Source organism: Carassius gibelio, chromosome A7 (assembly GCF_023724105.1).
Source record: "Carassius gibelio isolate Cgi1373 ecotype wild population from Czech Republic chromosome A7, carGib1.2-hapl.c, whole genome shotgun sequence".
Lineage (NCBI taxonomy): Eukaryota > Metazoa > Chordata > Actinopteri > Cypriniformes > Cyprinidae > Carassius > Carassius gibelio.
Window position 1 is genome coordinate 15,619,587 of NC_068377.1, and position 19,766 is coordinate 15,639,352.

The window sequence follows — 19,766 nt, forward strand, 5'->3', positions numbered from 1 at the left end:
AAGGTGATTGATTGATTGATTGATTGATTGATCACAAAATAATTTTGTGAAAATATCACAGAAATAAATCAAATTTATTCCTGAGATGGCAAAGCCGATTTTTCAAACAGTGTTACGCGATCCTTTATATTCTAATATACCGATATGGTGCTTAAGAATCATCTGTTACTTTAAACAATTTAATGCATCCTTGCTGAATAAAAGTATTATTTTACTATTTTAGTACATAAGGCCACATTAAGTGTTTCAGAATGTCCCACAATCTTGAAAGCACTGACTGAACTCTATGAATCGTTCCACTGTGAACACACGGAGCTGTATGAACCACTGCAAGCTGGAAAGTAAACAGGAAGGGTTTTTACGAACTCAACTGGTTTTGGGAGAGAAAGTAAATATCTTTGAAAGCGAATGTAAAGTTTCTTGAGGGAACGCAAATGTTTAGTTTTTTTTTCCCTCCCTCCCTATATTTTTCCCACCAACATGTGGCTTAGGTTCCAGTACATACAGTTGGGGTAATATTACCAACAGACACGTCATGTAGTCTACACTATTTCTCTTGTGCACCACTAGGTGTCACTGTGGCCTCAAAGCTAGAAAAATAAAGACATGTTCCCACAGTAGAGATGGAAACATAAGGAAATCAAAGTATAAATACGAATAATTACTATTATTTACTTTCCTTTGTCTATTTATTTCTAATTTTGTCAGGTTTGGCATTCCAGAGGGGAGAGGGTGGGGTGGGCATTTATATAAATAATAATTCCAGTTTAACAATTATATAGTATATATGCTAGTTTCATCAAACAGTGTAGGTAAATAGGAGAACATTAAACACTACTTAAAATGAATGCGACTTCTACTACTTACTTTCAGGTTTGTAAAAAAAAAAAGAAAAAAACACTGGAAACAGACAGTGGTCAGGGTTCCACTTCACACTGTCCAGTGAAATCTGAGTTTAAGAAGCACGATGTTGCAGACTGAGCTATAACTAAGTAAATTTAAAGAGGAATTTTCCGAATTTTGAGCCATTCGTTACTGTTTTGTACATGTTGTCATAATTATAATTCAAAAGCATTTTGCTTTATTTATCACAATATTACTGTTGATAATTATGGAGAAATTGGCACTTTTTGTTTAATTTTTGAAAAAAAAAAGCAGGGGCCTCTGCACGTGCCTGGAGTATTATTTTATTATATTATATAATAGGTAAGCCTAATACATTTATTGAAATAAAATGGCAAGTTCCTCGTCTGTAGATTTAAGACATAGAAGTCAGGCAGAAATCAAAGGAGTTTAAAGATATCACCAGACACCCTCATGACCGGACCACACCATCAGTTTTTCACCATATTCCAGTATTTCAGCATCCAGTCAACAGCTACAATTAATTATTATCCATCCTCTCTATTCTTCAAGACTGCAAACATATGCACATATGCAGGAAAATAAGCCACTACGGTCCCAGTTTGTCTATGACCTGAATTGCCTGTCTGCATAAACGCTAGTGGATGATGCTAATTAAGACAGGAGACAAAGACTTATTAGTGTGAAAACCAAGTTTTAAAAATGGCAGACATGTGACTGCATAACAGGGAAGGGTACTAAAAAGTCTGAAAGATTATATAAACGTATTTATTTATTTTTTTCATAAAATAGCGACTCTAGTTTGAATAGTCAACTCCCCAAAGGGACTGATTGGGGAAGTTTCCAGCCAAAAGCAGTTTAAATGAACAAAAGCAGGTTTTGGTCACTGCGTCAATTTTATGTTAAAAATAGCAATGTTTGTGAGTGATTTTCAAGCTGCGCTGACCAAAAGCATGATGGGAAATGACATGCTGACGACACAGCTCATTGGTTCAAACAACCGTGACGTTGTGTCCTCTTCGAAATGTTTCAACTTTTATCTGATATCACCAAAGGTGGAAAGAGTACAAAACTACTCAAAAGTACCATTATACATTAATTCAATTTTACTTAAGTACAAGTAAAAGTACAAGTCTAAAGATCTTCTCAAGTAAAAGTAGCTTGTTTAAAATGTACTTAATTTAATTTATCTAATTAAAAAAATACTTAGTTACATTTTAACAGTGGGAGGGAGGCAAAGGGGGAAAGGCCAAGGGTGTCAAACTCAGTTCCTTGAGGGCCACAGCATTGCACAGTTTAGATATAACCCTTATTAAACACATCTGATCCAGCTTATCTAATCAGAAATAAAGTTTTGATATATAAGACAAAGTGTTGAATACTATATACTATATTTTATATATAGGTGTTGGTCATATAATTAGAATATCATCAAAAATCTTATTTATTTCACAAATTCCATTCAAAAAGTGAAACTTGTATATTATATTCATTCATTACACACAGACTGATATATTTCAAATGTTTATGTCTTTTAATTTTGATGATTATAACTGACAACCTAAGGAAAATCCCAAATTCAGTATCTCAGAAAAAAGTCATATTTCTGAAGAATTCTGAATCTTGTTCATCATATTTGTTTTCATATAAAAAAAGAACTGAAATCATATCAGCAACACGGCGCATAATAACGCGATATCCGCATTGATCTCGTAGGTGTCTGTTCTACATCGAGAGCTTAGAACTGTCCGCCTTGACTGCACTTATTTCCCTCCACCCCTCACTCCACTGTAGCCGCCTACTCTAGCCCTATTTCAGGCGAGGCTAGCCGATCTCAAGCGAGCCTGTTATTTCCAAGTAGGAGAGATCCGAATTTCGACTTGTCTGGAACGCAGCATTAATGCAGCCAGCTCCCCATCTAAATTCGTCCGATATTGGAAAGCAGTCGGCCCAGTTTTACCAATCAGATAAATGGAGGTCAGCCTGTTTATGACGCTTCTCTGACGCTGATGAATTCATCCATGCAGCAACAGCGAGCCACGCCGCCAGCCACGTGAATCTGAGGGTGTTGTTGCTGAAGCTGCTTGACGTCACCAGCAGCTTTCCTTTGAGGCACGTGGAACTGTGCATGGCTCATTCACCCCCAGGTTTTTCAGTCGAGTTGTGCAATACAGTTAAAACAGTGAAGATGGGAAGTCCCACTGATTTACTTTTCGTTAAAAAAAAAATCAACGATTTTTAGACTTTTGTCCCGTGCACGTGCTCTAAAACGGTTAATTAAAGCTTATATGCAGTCACATTTCTGTACGCTTTATTTTGTAAATTTTTATTATTTTAAGCTTGTTAATAATGTTCATAAAAAATACGACTACATATCATTTGCATTTACATTGAACAGTACTATAAACTGAATATTTTTTCTCCAATGTTTATTAAACTCGGCCTGACTAAAAATAACGTCCTCAGAACCAATGTACAAATATCTAGAGCAACATTTCTGAAAAAACAAACAAATCAAAACGCAAGAAAACCTATTAAAACATGATTAAATGCGAAAGTGCAATGAATATTTCGTACTGCCCACTAACACGCTTGAGCTCTTATGTATTACAACAACAGGCGCTCTGCAACGTGACAACTGGTGAACGTGCAGCGAGAGCCCATAGCGTTAGCCAATCAGCGAACACTTTGCCCTGAATGGGTAGGGTCAACCAATAGAATTCCTGTTTTGCTGCTGGCACAGCCAATAGAATTCCTCTGTGCAGGAGATTTGCAGAAAGATTGGAAAGCACGTGTATTCGTGTGTGTCTGGAATCAGGGGGAAACAAATCTCTAGCACACAGTTCCAGCGCAACGTCAGTGGATTGCATACGAAAGACCGTCGTTGTCATATTCCGCCGACTTCATAACATCAGGACTTATAATACTCTTCCGACATATGAAAGTAGAGGGATTTGTCTTTTCGTTCAAGAGAAAACGGAACAGTAAGATTCAGAAGGTAAGGCCAGCATGTTTCTTCTGTCTAGATTGAACCTTTTCTTCTACTGATGGTCCGTTAAGTTACAATTCTGTTCACACGTTTGTTTGGAACATTAGATTTGTCGCACGGAATGTGCTGATTTGGATGAAAAGTGGTTTATAAGCGCTAATGGAATAATCTTGACGAGGCGGGTTGGAATGCAAAAATGCATCATAGCTTATGTCGCATCATACGAATGTTCTGAAACTCTGATCAGCTAAAATAATAAATACGATGTTCTTTGGCTTGTGAGTATTAATATTGCTGCTGGGACATGTTTTCACAAAAAGTCAACTTGTGGTCAATAAACAGTTTTTTTTAATTATTTAAATTATTTTTATTACATTTAATATTATATTATTTATTTATTTATTCATGTATGTCCTGAGCCAGAACAGACTTTTTACCAATACAGGAACTTCCAAAGATTAACTTGGAGAAATACTGGAGTTAATGTGTGACAACTAGCCCCACTCACGTATACATCATACACAAAGAATATAGTTGTGGATAAAATAGTAAGGTGGTTAAACAGGTGGTTGACCTCCTAAAACAAAGCAGAGAAGTCAGAGAGAGCGAAATTTATTATAATAATTATTATTGTTGTTATTATTATTATTATTATTATTATTATTATTATTATTATTATTATGTTTATACATGGAATTTGTCTTGGCTTCCAGTGCAGACAAAAGTACAGACGTGTTACAAACATACATAGGAAATACACAGATGAAATTTAACACTAATGTAAGAAAAAAAAATGAAATTTAAAGATCGTGTTAATGTCATCACAATATGAATAATCAGCTGTGGAGCACAACCAGGGCTGGACTTAGGGGTCTGAACCCCCGAAGGTTTTTATTACTATGCCCTGTACGAATCATCACTGATTTCATGCGCATTGCAATAATCTCTATTAGAAGTGCAGTTTTGCTTTCTGCACATCCAACAGTGTCTACTTATGTCATTCACTTGCGATAAGAACCGCCCACTGAGGCTCGTACCTCTGACAGACATGTAAACTGGCCAGCCAGCGATCAGAAAATCTCTGCTGCTTCCGGTATCTGTTATTTACTGTATAATTTATCACTGTAACACCGATTTTTTCAGATTAGGTTATTTGAGCACTGTCACTGTGAAGCAACAAATCTAGATATTTAATGATAATCAGATTTTTGTGCAGTCTTCCTAGGACTCACGCATTTACTGATCAAATGAACAGTTGGGTTTGCATGGTCAGGGAAACAAATCATTTAACGTGAAATAAATATTAAGTAGTTTAAAACATATTATATTTTATTTATTTATTTGTTTGTAAGTGTATCCCGTGCATTCTGACTCATACATGATATCTCGCTTTAGAACCGCCCCTGAGCATAAACATTTAATGATGACGACTTTATATTACTGTAAGTGGCATGGGAGTTCAGTCTGTTCAGTCAAAGAAATACTGCTCTGAGTGCTCTAATTTTGCAAACCACTTTATGCCAATTAGATCATCATTTAACTGGCTATTGAAAGTCATCCGTCTTGTTTCTTAGCTTACCATTTAGGACCACAAATAGATCGAGAAAACTTTTTCATTAAAATAAATTTTAAAAGGCTTGGTGCCTGCAATAGTGTTTCTCACTCTGGAGTTTGCAAACTCATAGGGGATCATGGAGGAACTGCAGGGACCTTTGACATTGTGGTAGGAATGTCAAAGCTAAAATAGAAAAATAGTATATATATTCTTGAATAAATAATAAATGCAGACTAAAAACTAATATTAGATTCAAAATATTCTCCACTTTCCCGATCTGTATTCTTTGAATTGGACCAGTAAGTCAATCTGGCATTTAGTTGCTGTATTGGTCAATTTTTTGTTGTTGTTGTTCAATTAGCAAACAGAGTTCACCAAATTTTAACTTTGGTAAATAAGTCATTATATTTAGTCTGATGGGGCTAATGTATTTGCAATGCAAAATACAGTGCTGCGGACCGTTGGATACATGCATGTTCAGATGCTGAATTCACTGCAGACATATGTGCTTTATATTTACCACGTACATGGCGGAGGGGAGTCTGATAAGCAGTGCGCGCAGCCAGCCAGCGGATCATGACTATAATGGGGGTGAGATGCTTTGCTTAGTAGAAACTACTGAAGGAATAGAGGGTGAACTGTTTGCATATCAGGTGGATTTAGATGAAAGTGTGACCAGTCTGTCAGTCTCTCCACACCTTCATCTGTGCACGTCTGCATTAGCAGCACTAAACCCAGCGGGAATGTAAGGGTGCTTTCACACTTGATTCGATTGCCTGGTCCAAACTCCAGTTCGGTTAATGTGGGTCAGTTACCAAAACAGATTGTGTGCTCAGTAATTTCAGAAATGGCGTTTCACCTCCTTCCATCGACTGCTTGATGTTTTTAACTTTTGACCTTTTGTCAACAACTTAAACTGTTAAACACCTTCACCCTTGTGCTCATTTTAATGGCTTGTTGGACACTTAAGCTTGTTGTGAGCTAAAAGGTTCATGCTGATCAAAGCTGTACATACTTGAAATACTCTTAATCTCTGACTGGCAAATGCTATTTAAGTGAATTATAAATAGTTCAGTAAAAGTGCATCAAAGAAGCCTCTTAACAAACAGTAAGTCTAACAAAGTGTTCTGGTACATGGTTCCTCTCTGGAACCATCTGATTAGAAGTTTTCTGCAAATATGAAAAGTATTAATAAACAGGGCTTTGGTTTGTTTGAGGTGAGCAAAATTAAAACAGATGGTTCAATGCAATTAACTATGTTGGGGGAAAAAACAGGGTTTTGGTATCTTTACCTTAAACTAGAAAATTCATGTAGCAATCCAGTACCAAGTATGACTTTTACATGCATTATTACCTTTAGTACCAGTTGCCACTTGTCCGGTGTATTTATACTTTGCCACACAGTTAATATGAATTAGAGGAACTGATTGGCTTTGAATTAGTTTCTACCTTCATGCTCAATTTTTAGTCTCACTGCTCGCTTAGAGGTGCTACTGTATTTGCATTAAATACCCATTCACAGTTGCATTGCTAAATGAGTCAGATACAACAGCACACCTTCAGGGTCTAGTGGATTCCATGCTTCAATGGGTCAGGGCCGTTTTGGCAACAAAAGGGGGATCAACACAAAGTTGGTCATAATGTTATGCCTGATCTGTGTGTTTGTGTGTAATATATAATTTTTTTGGATGATTATTATTTATTAAAGTATGCGGAAAGATTAAAGTATCTAACTGACCCCAAACTTTTGAAAGTTACTGAAGCTTTACAAGGTTCATCCTTTTTTTCGATGAAGAAAGCTAATTTCTGGTGATGAGACCTAGAGCTTTATGCAAATGAGCAGCAACACAATGTGGCATCTACCAATGAGATTGCAGACAGTGGTCTGCTCTGGGATACCATGAAATACCCAAGTGGGAACACAAGCTTGAGGTCAACACCGATACTGATGTCTTTGTGTGTCTCATAGATCCTTGTATTGCTCCCTGTAGAAGCTAAATGCAAAAGACAAAAACAAGCTTGCGTGGTTGAATGTGGGGAAGTAGAGAGTGGATGTGTGGTTCTACATAGCTTTCTTGGTTACCAAGGAGACTAGAAGAAGCCTCTGTAGCGGCCAACTGTGAGTGTGAAATATCTGAGCTCTCACATGCTGCATCCCTCTGGGCAAAATTGCTGATAATTTATAATTTACCTTGTTGAAAAACATAAACATCCTGTGTCTAGATCCTTGAGTAGCACTTCCTGTTAAAGAACAAGCTGTTTTCAAATAATGTTGTCCATTAGTTTTTATGGGGCTACCTATTACAAGATGACTAACCAGCTCTTGATGTACATGTGTATGTTTCAGACTGATGCTCACCTTTTCTTTTGCTTTTTTCCTTGCAGCTGTCCTCCGAGAAGAGATAGAGTGTCACCGAGGGCAAAGAGAAGCAAACAGAGTGGACAGACTCTGAAAAGAAGCCTAATTTCCCAGTGGCTGTTTTTTACAATTTTTTTTTTTTTTTTCACATTGTCACACTCCATCTGCCTTTGTGGCAGCAGCCAAGTCTGTTTCGTAACAGCCAGCCGTGTCTGTTTTTCTGAGCCGAACAACAAATTCTGCAGTTAACAAAATATTTTGCACTTGCACTACTTGATTTGCGATTCCAGAGGAGCTGAGACAAAGGACAGGGTGTTGAGACACCCGGATACGCCATGATTCAGATTTTACAGAACAAATCCGAGAAGAATATTTCCACCAACATGATTTCCCACTGTTGTTCAAGCAGTCCAACCTAGTGAACTTATTCAGCTCTGTGTAATCTATTGTCAGGTGAATCGTATCACCTTAGCAACCGCTTATTTTTACAGTATTATAATGAGTGATGACAACTCAGACTCCGCCCCCAGCAATGATACCGATAGTGGAGCCGGAGGGGTCGAGAAAAAAGCAGGGCTTGTAAACCGATCCTGCGGCATGAGTGAGAGTTCCCTCTCATCAAATCGGGTAAATAGTGGGACAGGATCATCTCCAGGAGGGGTATCTGATACCAAAGGATCTGCAGGTGACACCCGAGGCACGAATTCCGATGATACGGATGGACTGTCAAGTGGAAATGACTCTGGGGAGAGGGAAAGTGAAGGAGGGAATGGATCCAGAGGGAGAAAGTCGAACCGAAGTTATCAGAGTTCCTCCAGTCAGAATGGAAAAGACTCAGGCATGTGTCTGGAGACTACGGAGAGCAACAAGAGGTGAGAGATAGAGAAGGGACACCCTAAAACCTTAACATGATGATGATAATAATAATAATAGATTAAAAAATCTGTTCCGTCATTCCTAATTACATGTGTAAATAGCGACTCTTGTTTTTGATCCCTTGTCCCTCAGCTCAAACTCTCACAGCCCGTCTCCACCCAGCAGCTCTCTGGCTTACAGTCTGTTGAGCGCCAGCTCTGAACAAGACCCGACATCCACCAGCGGCTGCAGCAGTAATCAGTCTGCTCGCATCCAGACCCAGAAAGAGCTGATGAGAGCCCTAAATGAGCTGAAGATCCGTCTGCCACCGGAGAGGAAGATGAAGGGACGCTCCAGCACTCTTAACGCCCTCAAATACGCCCTCAGCTGTGTCAGACAAGTCAGAGGTGAGTGGGAGCTTCATTTGTTGGTTTTGTGTTCTGTGTTTGACAGGAACAAGCAACAGCTTGAATTGAGTTAATGGTGTGATGTATCAACTTTTTTCAGTCTGAAAATTATTTCTCCAATTCGGTTAAAAAATAAACCAATAAGCCCCAAGAAGCCGTCGTTTACAGTAAATGTATAACAGCTAAGGGGCATTGTTCCGCTGTTGGCTGTTATAAATTTGCTGTAAACCATGGGTTCACAGAGCTTATTGCTTATTATAAAATGGCTATAACAGTTTATAAAATGGTTAAAACAGAGCAAATAAAGTGTAATGACAGTATTTTTCAACCAAATAATGTAGTTCCTCAAAAACAGTTGTGGTTCCAACAAAGTGGTTGCCGAGCAACACACAGAAACAAACAAAGGTGTAGGTTTGTAGTGTAATTTACATCAGCTTCTAACGCGGCTCAACCAATCAGAATCAAGGACCGGAACTATCCGTTTTATAATAGCCATTTGTAGATTAGTTGTAAATGCAAAAACAGATAATTGCTGTTTTTGGAATTTTGTTTATTTAAGGATTTATAACTTTCACCTATAATATGAATGGAATTTGTGGGTCCAGTAATGTTAATGTCAACGGTTTTTTTCTTTTTTTTTTTTTGCTTTGAATCTTGCAGCCAATCAGGAGTATTATCACCAGTGGAATGTTGAGGAGTGTCATGGCTGTAGTCTGGATCTCTCCACCTTCACTGTTGAAGAACTGGACAATATCACCTCCGAATACACGCTCAAAAACACAGTACGTTGACTTGCACACACAAACCCATTCCTCTCTCTCTTGTACTAACACAACATTTAAATATTGTTGTATGAAAGGTAGTTTCAGTATCATCAATGCAGTTACTGGCTGAGTGGTTTTCTAATTCTGTCAGCGAAAACAAAGATAAGACACAATCTAGTTGGCAAAATCATTTTGACTCCAATTTAGTCTCTTTTCTTTTCATTTTCTCCACTCTCTCTCTCCGTAACATGGTACACAGATCTAGACAGTTGCTACAGAAACACTAATGCAGGTTCACACCAGCAGGAAGTTATATAATCTTTCTTAAAGCAAGGTGCCAGCTCATCTTTTTTATCCAGAAAAAATATTACGCTTATTTCATGAACAGTTTGTGGTCAAGAATATTTTGGCTTATTATCTCTAGGGACCTTTGTCCAGGAAGCACATAACCTTTACACAATGGATTAATACTTTCTCTGTTCACATTTAATAGTATCAAGCCCTATCTGACTGTAAGTTGAGTCAGCTGACCTGGAAGTCACTTGTCTATTTGGTCTAGTCTTATAATGTCAAATACATTTGTGTGGAAAAGAAAAGAACACACAGAATTGAAAAGAATACATACAGGGTGTCTAAACCACTAGCATACCTGGGGTCAGAGTTTATGTCCCTGTTTCTATAGATATTTCTTTGAACGCTTTTCTCCTTATTGTGCTCCCGTTAACTCTGACCTGTGCCTGAAAGTTCAGACATGCCAGACTAATGGGGTTTTGAAAATGTTAATTTATAAATCAGGTAAACATTTCAAATAAGGGAGAAGATGACAAAGGAGACGATGATGAAATTGTCAGGAGTCAGTCTGTGAATCTGTCGCCATTTTTAGCTGGATTGATGGTTTTGATCAGTTTTTCCTAAATTTACCTTTTATAAACTAAAATACTTTTGAAATAAACAGAATAAACAATACTGTTTGGAAAAATACTATGAGTGATTTTATCGTTTAGCGTCACTGTTCAGTATTTGTTAGAATTTACAAAAGAGTCTCTTTTTCTCTTGTGCAGGACACATTCACCATGGCGGTTTCGTTCCTGTCTGGGAAGGTTGTGTACATCTCTCCACAAGGTTCATCTCTTCTGCGCAGTAAGCCAGAGAAGCTGCATGGGGTTTTGTTTTCTGAGCTTTTGGCCCCCCAGGATGTGAGCACCTTCTACAGTAACACTGCGCCCTGCAGACTGCCTCCTTGGGCCTCTTGCATTGGCTCTGGTATGTTTTTATTTTCATAAAACAAATAATTTAAGTGTGGCTAAAATGCTATTTTAGGCGAATTCAGGTTAATTGGGAAATTTTTCAGTCATCTCAATGGCAGGAAGTGTCCCAGTTTACCTGGATTCCCTCTGTTGAACCAGGACCACCAAGACCAGTTATGGCCTCGCAATACAATTAAAGTCTTAAAAAACTTGGATCTATCTCTCCATTAGTCTCTACACCGGGGGATTGCACCCAAGAGAAGTCCATGTTTTGTCGCATCAGTGGAGACATCTCAACCAGTGGTGATGTGAAGTACTACCCGTTCAGACTGACCCCCTACCTGCTCACGCTCCAAGACTCTGACGCCGCTTACCCTCAACCCTGCTGTTTGCTCATCGCAGAGAGAGTGCACTCGGGATATGAAGGTACATTTCTTGTTTAGCAAGTATGATGTTTTTTTTCACAACCAAATGGAAAAAGTAAAAAGACCTTTTTAAAGTTTGTTTGGGTTTCATTCTCTCTTTCTCTCCATCCCTCATTCAGCCCCTCGCATTCCTGCAGATAAGAGGATATTCACCACCAGTCACACCCCCAGCTGTCTCTTTCAGGACGTGGATGAGCGGGCAGTTCCTCTGTTAGGGTACCTGCCTCAGGACCTGGTGGGAACCCCTGTCCTGCTGTGCATTCATCCGGATGACCGTCCCATTATGTTGGCCATCCATAAGAAGAGTAAGTCACCTCTCATTAAACCTTTGTCGAGGTCCTTTCTTTGATGAGAGCCGTATAGTTCACTATTTACATTTTCACCTTTTTCTTTCAGTTCTTCAGTTTGCAGGGCAGCCGTTTGATCACGCTCCCTTGCGGATGTGCACAAATAATGGAGAGTATCTGACCATCGACACCTCTTGGTCCTCCTTCATTAACCCCTGGAGCAGGAAAGTGGCCTTCATCGTTGGCCGCCACAAAGTCAGAACGTAAGAACCTGAGTACACACAAAGTACTCCCTACATATTAAAATAGAAAACAGTTATTTAAAATGATGTAATGTTTCACTGCATTAGTTTTTACTGTCTTGGTGAGCGTAAGTCACTTAACATTTAAAATATAAAAACATTTTAAAAAATTGTATGAAAATTGTAAGATCAGTAAGAAAGAGAAAAAATTGAGTGCACACTTTGATTTTCTACCTCATCACACTTCTAGGCATGTGCACTGCACACATACACAGGCATACAAACATAATTCCTCAATCACATACCACCCACACAACAGACACTCCATCACACTCATAAGCACATGCTCTGTCATGTGGACACAGACAGATTTTTCATGAGCTCAGTACTTTTCCCAAGGACCTATCTTTCTCCCACCATGCTTCTACACATATTGTATATGTGCACACATCATCACTGCTTCATACAGCTATTCAGTTCATCAAGAGGGAAAGCAGAGCAGAAGCAGAGGCTAATGATTGTGTATAATTGTATCAGAATGAGTGAGTGAAACTGAACTGAAACCTTTTGGTAAAATGATTCACTAGAACAATTCAGAATGCACACCACCACTAACAAACACACATTCTACTAATTGTACTGTGGACATACACACAATTACCTCTTGATTCTTTCCTTCTAGGTCTCCACTGAATGAGGATGTCTTTACCTTGCCGAGGGGTCAGGAGGAGCGGACCCTGTCCCCAGACATCGCTCAGCTCAGTGAGCAAATCCACAGGCTCCTGGTGCAGCCGGTCCACAGCGGCAGCTCTCAGGGCTACAGCAGTCTGGCCAGCAATGGATCCCACGAGCACCAGCCCAGTGCCGCCTCCTCATCAGACAGCAGTGGACCGTGTCTGGAGAACCCCTCACAGTTCCACAGACCTGTGAGTGTTTAAAGACACAATCTTTATGTTAATATTGTACATTAAACAGCCCACATTTCTCTTGGCATTTAATGTTATGTAGCATTGAGATGCTTGTTAGGACTATTCATAAAATTAAAAGGCAGGCCAGAGATGAATAGTAAATATTACAATTAAATGAACTGCATTTCAAACAGATGACCTTCCAGCAAATCTGCAAAGATGTTCACATGGTGAAGACCAGCGGACAACAAGTCTTCATTGAATCCCGCAACCGACCTCCACTTAAAAAGCATTGCACTGCAGGTACAAAATCACTCACAGTATATTCATAGTTAATGTAAGGACACAGCCTTTGGTTGCAATTTTTTTTTTTTTTTTTTTTGTAAAGTTTCAAGATGTTCTCTGTCTGATAAACAGGTGCTTTGCAAGCAGGTGAAGCAGCGGTGCCGGGCCACAGTCTCTGTCCTAGTGTTGCACCACCCTCAAAGAGCTCCGCACCGTCTCTGATTGTGCGTAAGGAGCCGCCCACCACCTACTCTTATCAGCAAATCAACTGCTTGGATAGTATTGTAAGGTTCGTGTTTCAGATCATTAATGCACTGAAACCTAAAGATAAAATGTCGGTCACTGATCATGTGTTGTGCATTTCAGATTGATCGTTTTATCATATAGTTAGCATCTCTAGTTCTTCTAATAGCAATCCAATAGCAGGCCATGAACTCATGGTTTTATTTGGTTCATCAGGTATCTGGAGAGCTGTAACATCCCAAATACGGTGAAGAGGAAGTGTGGCTCTTCCTCTTGCACTGCCTCCTCCACCTCTGATGATGACAAACAGCAGGACGCTCCAGGCAATGCAAAAGGTACCACTGCAATGATAAGCTAATGCTGTATAGTACTAATGCAATGTATTTACATGTCTACAGTCTGTTACACTACAACTACCATTAAAATGTTAAAACTTATTGATACAACAGCAAATCAATAAAAAAAAAAAAGTGCCAGTTTTGAGGGCACTCTATTTATTTAAAGGTTAACATAAATATGAAAAGTTTACAGTGGCATGTATATACACACTAATAATAGCTTTAGTGCATGCCATTTTCTTTGTTGAATTTGTTTCATAGCACCAAATAACTCATAAGCCCCAGAACATCACAAACTAAGGAATACTACTATGGTGAAGTTTTGACTTTGATGAATATTGGTTATGTAATGAGAACGGTCTTAAGACCATTTTTTGAAGGTCTTGATCTTGTCATGGTCTTGACTGCATTTGAACTCAATCTTTTCTTGGTCTCAGACTAAAAAGACTCTCTGGATTTTATTTAAGACCGATCAAGACCACAACTGCAAAGATGTCACTAAATTGCTGGTGCATTGTCTAATTATTTTCTTAACATCCTTAATGTGCAATCAGTAATTTATTTCTAATTTGATTTCTTTTGATACTGTCAATATTTGACAATATTTATGCAGTTGTCATTGCACCAGTTCAGATGGAGCTTCTGTGCTACCTCTGCTGAGGAAAGATGAATCTATTGTTATTGATTAGATTATATTGGTAACCGCTCTATAAGGGCTTTCCCCACTTGAAATGGTAAACCCTGGGTCATTTTAGATCAGGGTAAATGGAATCCTGGGTTATCTTGTTTCATGTTTCACATTGCTTATACTTTACCCAGGGTTAAAAGTTAATTGTTCATTAAATATGGATATTTCATATGATCTTTCAAGTGCTAGTTTGGTCTTGGTCTTGGTCTCACCCTGCCTTGGTCTTGTCTTGGTCTCAAGCTCTCAAAGTCTTGGTCTTGTCTTGGTCTCATCACACTCTGGTCTTGGTCTCGATTTGGTCTCTTTTTAGGTGGTCTTGACTACAACTCTAGTATTAACAGATACTCTAACCTGCAGGTCCATCTGTGTCTCTGGTAGAGGAGAGTACATTGTTACCCCCACTGGCCATGCACAGTAAAGCTGAAAGTGTAGCCTCGGTCACCTCTCAATGCAGTTTCAGCAGCACCATCGTCCATGTGGGGGACAAGAAACCTCCTGAGTCAGGTGGGCAAGTTTGTGTGTATGAGGAATAAGAGAGGACACCAAAGACCCATTATACATCAAAGCTATCATAGCAATCAAGTGTCTTTTTTTTGTTGTTGTTGTGTCTAGTTTTTGGGACTGTAGTTTCTTTATCTCATCCCCTCTTCTTGTTTTACCTCGCTCCCACAGATATCGTAATGGAAGAAGCTCCGCCTACTCCAAATGCCACTCAATTCCAAGCTCCTCCCACAACCATTGCCTCTCTGCCGCCTAGCCCTGCTCCTGATAGGGATGCAGGGAGAAGAGGAGGTCCGGGAGGAGCAGGAGAAAGGTTGGGTCTCACGAAAGAGGTCCTGTCGGCTCACACACAGCAACAAGAGCAGAACTTCATGTGCCACTTCAGAGACCTGAGCAAACTCCGAGTGTTTGACCCAACCTCAGCTGTGCACCAACGATCAACTGTCCCCTTAGCAAGAGGTGAGGATGTGCATAAAAGAAAAAGGAGACACGGCACAGGCAGCATTGCACAAAAAATATTCTACTAAAAGTTTGCGATATTTAAGTTTTTATATATATATTTTTTTTTAGAAGTCTTTTACGCTCACCAAGTCTGAATTTATTTGATTAAAAAAAGTTATTCTGCTTACTATTTTTTTGTGGAAACCATGATACACTACCACTACCACATACTATATTCAGCAAGGATGCTTTAAATCGATCAAATGTGACAGCAAAGACATGTAAAATGTTACAATATATGTCTATTTTAAATAAATGTTAATTGAAAAAAATCATGATTTCCACAATTATTAAGCAGTAAAAAATGTTTTCAACATTGATATTAATCAGAACCATAATTACAAATTGAGCTTCATTAAGCACCAAATCAGTATGTTGGAATGATGAATCATTTGAAACTGGAGACTAGTGGAGTGACTAGTGAAATATGGCTTTGCCATTACAGGAGTAAATTTTAAAACATTCAGATGGTAAATGATTTTTTTAAATTGCAAAGTTTCAATATTACCGTTTTCACTGTATTTTTGGTCAGCTAAATGCAGCCTTGGAGAGTGTAAGAGACTTTTTTCAAAAAGGTAAAAGTTTGTGATTATTCCAAACTTTTGACCGGTTATGCATCTCTGTTGATCTTAGGTGTGCGCTGCTCTCGTGATTACCCAGCAGCTGGTAGTAGCGGGCGTAGACGTCGTCGAGGAGGCAAAAGACTGAAGCACCAGGAATCTGCAGAGCAAGTGGGGTCTCGTAGCCCAGCCGGCCCACAACGAGGCCTCCACTCTGGGGTTCCCACCCTGGACAGGCCCTCAAACTCCTCCATACCTATGGGTCCTGCAGCCAGCTCCTCCTCCTGGCCCACCTCAGGGTCACAAGCTAGCGTTCCCTCTATCCAGTACCCACCCGGCGTCCTTCCTTTCTATCCTGTTTATCCGTCTCTCGCCCATCCCATCTCAGACCCCAACATACAGACAGGACTACGCTTCCCCCTTCAGAACTCGCAGATGGTACCTCCCATGGTCCACCCAATGATGGCGTTGGTATTGCCCAACTTCATGTTCCCGCAGCCCAACATGGGCATGTCTCAGCCCTTCTACAGCCCAAACTCAGCTTTCCCTTTTCCCGCTGTCAACACAGCCTCCCCAGCTCCCTGTCAGGTCTCGACCCCAGCACCACGCGCCCTCTCTCGCTCCAGCACCCCTCAGTCCTTCAGCCAAAGAGAGGCAGTGGCTGAGAGAGAAGGAGCAGAGTCTCCACTCTTCCAGTCTAGATGCTCCTCACCCTTAAATCTGCTGCAGCTGGAGGAGCTGCCGAGCAACCGGTTTGAAGTGGCGTCAGGGCAACAGACCACATCTCCTATGGTGGGACAAGGAGGTGGAGCAGTAGGACAGGCCTCCTCCAATCAGAGAGGTCCAGCGGTGGATTTAAAAGAGAATGAAAATGTAAGAAAATGACTTGTTTTAATTGGCCTGCTAATTATTTCAAAGATTGTTAGAGATTTTATGTTTCAGTATTCAATATCAAAATGTCACAGAACTCGATGTTTTGATTTTGATACCCAAAGTAGCAAATAATAATGTGGTTCTAATGTCCTTTGCAGGGTGAAACAAATGAGTCCAATCAAGACGCCATGTCCACCTCCAGTGATCTGCTAGACCTGCTGTTACAAGAGGACTCTCGCTCGGGCACTGGCTCGGCCGCCTCAGGCTCTGGGTTATCAGGCACAGGGTCTTCTGGATCAGGGTCCAATGGCTGCAGCTCTTCAGGAAGTGGAACTAGTAAGTGCTTAAAAATGGCTAAACATTTATTTCGGAAATGTATCAAAGTTATAAATGGATAAATTTGAGGAAGTATGGATTTGAGTGTTACTTTGAATGAAGGAACCAAATGTAAATAAGCAATTGTTACTTATTAAGAAGGGTTACTTGATTGATGACTTGATTTATTTTTGGTTTACTTAAACAGGAAGCAGTCAGAGCAGCCATACGAGCAAGTACTTCGGGAGCGTGGACTCCTCAGAGAACAGCCACTCACGAAAGCAGACAGCAGAGGGTGATGGAGAGGCTCAGTTCATCAAATGTGTCCTACAAGACCCCATCTGGCTCCTCATGGCCAACACAGATGAAAAGACCATGATGACCTACCAGCTGCCCATCCGGTTAGTCAACACTGTATAGATTTCACTGCGTCACATTAGTGCCTGTTACCTTTAAAACGGACCAGTTACATTGATTTCATTTTATAGTACCTTTTTAACATCCCATTTCCGTTTACTACATCCCCACTGTAAAAGACTGACGAAAGTCGTAATGGTTTACTGACCAAGTAAATGTGTTTTGTAACAGAGACAGAGACACTGTGTTGAAAGAGGACCGTGCTGCTCTGAGAGCCATGCAGAAACAGCAGCCTCGCTTCACTGAGGAGCAGAAGAACGAGTTGAGTCAGGTCCACCCCTGGATCCGTACTGGACGCCTGCCTCGTGCCATCAACATTTCTGTGAGTCGAAGTCTCTCAGACAATATCTCCCACGAGACACCACTAAAGACTCAGTCCTGATTGTTTTATTTATATGTGTCCCTCAGGCATGTGTGGGCTGTAGGTCCTCTCCCTCTGTCCCCTCTGCGGCCCCCTTCGATGTGGAGATCCACGAGATGGAGCTCTGCAGTGTTTTAGAGGTGACAGAAGAGGGCGCCGCTGCTGAGAAACTCACCCAAGCAGACACGGCCATGGAGAAGAGCGAGGCCTGCAAAGACCAGCGGGTTGAGAACGCTGGGACTGTTATGACATCACAAATCAATGACCAAGAAATGATGATGATAGACGAACAGGAAGTGACCTCACAGATCGAGGAGGAAATGGTTGGCTCACTCACAGAGATGACACACTAAAAGACATTATGAGTCAGTGGGATCCTGATGACATCGTTTGTGTACGCATTAAATTATCTAATTGTATTTATTTCTATAAATAAATGCTAATTAGCCAGTTAGGCTGACAGATGACGAATGTTAAGCAGAAACGCTTTGTGAAAGACTGTGATTATCATACATTTAAGATATTTTGGTTATAGCAAAGACGTTATGATCTGTCGGTGGGAAATAAAGGTTAGCTTTAGACTTCAAAATGCCAGCTGTTCAATTCCAGTTCTAGTGACATGCAAAACCCCATTTTGTGGCACGCTAAACAACTATTTCAAATGTTGTCCGATGGGCTAAGGGCTCTTCACACCAAGGATGATATCTATAACCACAAATATAACTATAGAGCTTTAATCTAAATAATTTAATCTATAAGAAGAGGGAAGTCCACACCACAGCTATATAACATGATAATGACACAGATTAACAATATCACTTTAAGAACTTTTTTTTTTTTTTTCAGATGATGACCAATAAATACATTGACAGCCAATCAGAATCCATCCAACTTTAAAAAGCTTGAGCATTTAAAGTGCCAAATAAACAACATTATCACTGGTTGGTGTGGAGGTTAATGTAGTTATCGTTATTAGTTTGAACGGACCTTTAAACTCTGTGGTTTCGAGTTGATTTAAGTGTTGTATGACATGAACAGATTCACTGCCTTTGAGGACAGTCTAACTGTTTCTCACCTTGTATTTTTTGACATTTCCCAGATTTTTTGGAATGCCATTGTACTTTTCTACAGGTATATACAGAGTAGGATTTTTTTTCACAAATTTACATACACAAAACCTTTTTTTTTATTTATCATTCTGTATACGTTTTATACATTACTGGTGCAAAATTGTTCATTGTCAAAGCTTGGATGATTTGTGTGCAATGCATTGCAGCTCCACAGAGGCACATTGGTCTGTTACGGTTCACTTTCACCACTAAGATGTCACTACAGTAACCATGAACTTTCAAAGACTATCTGTAGCTCAAGGCATCTTCTTGTGGAGCAACACTAAGTGAAGAGATGCTTCGGAGGTCACGGACAGAAAAAGCTGTCGCCTGCTGCTGGGTGAGAACTGTACAATCAAAGGAGGAGGTTTTAAAAGGACAGCTCATCCTCTTTTATGTTCCACTGAAGAAGGACATACAGACATACAGATTTAGAAAAACATGAGGATGAGCTAACTGACAATTTATTATTTTGGATGAACTAAGCCTTGAAGGAATGAGTGAAAAATAGTGTTGGCTCTAAGGATTTTCCTCATTTGACCTTTTCTCTGTCATGTGCTCTTCCAAGTTGTCCTGAAACAGTTTGTAAGTATTTTGTGTACTTCTTTATATATGAAAAATAATAAAATGAATATGGTACACTGCTGTGGTCTCCATTCTACGAATCGAGGAT

At 39.8% G+C, this 19,766-nt stretch overlaps 1 protein-coding gene across 2 annotated transcripts; it reads left to right on the forward strand.

The window, feature by feature from the left end:
• Window positions 1-3,631: 3,631 nt before the first annotated feature.
• LOC128016658 (period circadian protein homolog 1) lies at window positions 3,632-19,732 on the forward strand. Of its 2 annotated transcripts, XM_052601335.1 has the most exons (19): window positions 3,632-3,862; window positions 7,794-8,639; window positions 8,776-9,029; window positions 9,690-9,811; window positions 10,855-11,056; window positions 11,272-11,466; window positions 11,585-11,770; window positions 11,862-12,015; window positions 12,677-12,920; window positions 13,097-13,205; window positions 13,320-13,476; window positions 13,647-13,765; window positions 14,814-14,960; window positions 15,129-15,416; window positions 16,092-16,891; window positions 17,050-17,227; window positions 17,415-17,607; window positions 17,795-17,945; window positions 18,032-19,732. In XM_052601335.1, exons 2-19 carry the CDS (start codon window positions 8,266-8,268, stop codon window positions 18,335-18,337), a joined length of 4,179 nt encoding a protein of 1,392 aa, XP_052457295.1. In that variant the 5' UTR covers window positions 3,632-3,862; window positions 7,794-8,265; the 3' UTR covers window positions 18,338-19,732. The 2 variants fall into 2 exon arrangements, with proteins under 2 accessions (XP_052457295.1, XP_052457296.1); XM_052601336.1 differs by lacking the exon at window positions 14,814-14,960 and having other exon boundaries at window positions 3,657-3,862.
• The last annotated feature ends 34 nt before the right edge of the window (window positions 19,733-19,766 follow it).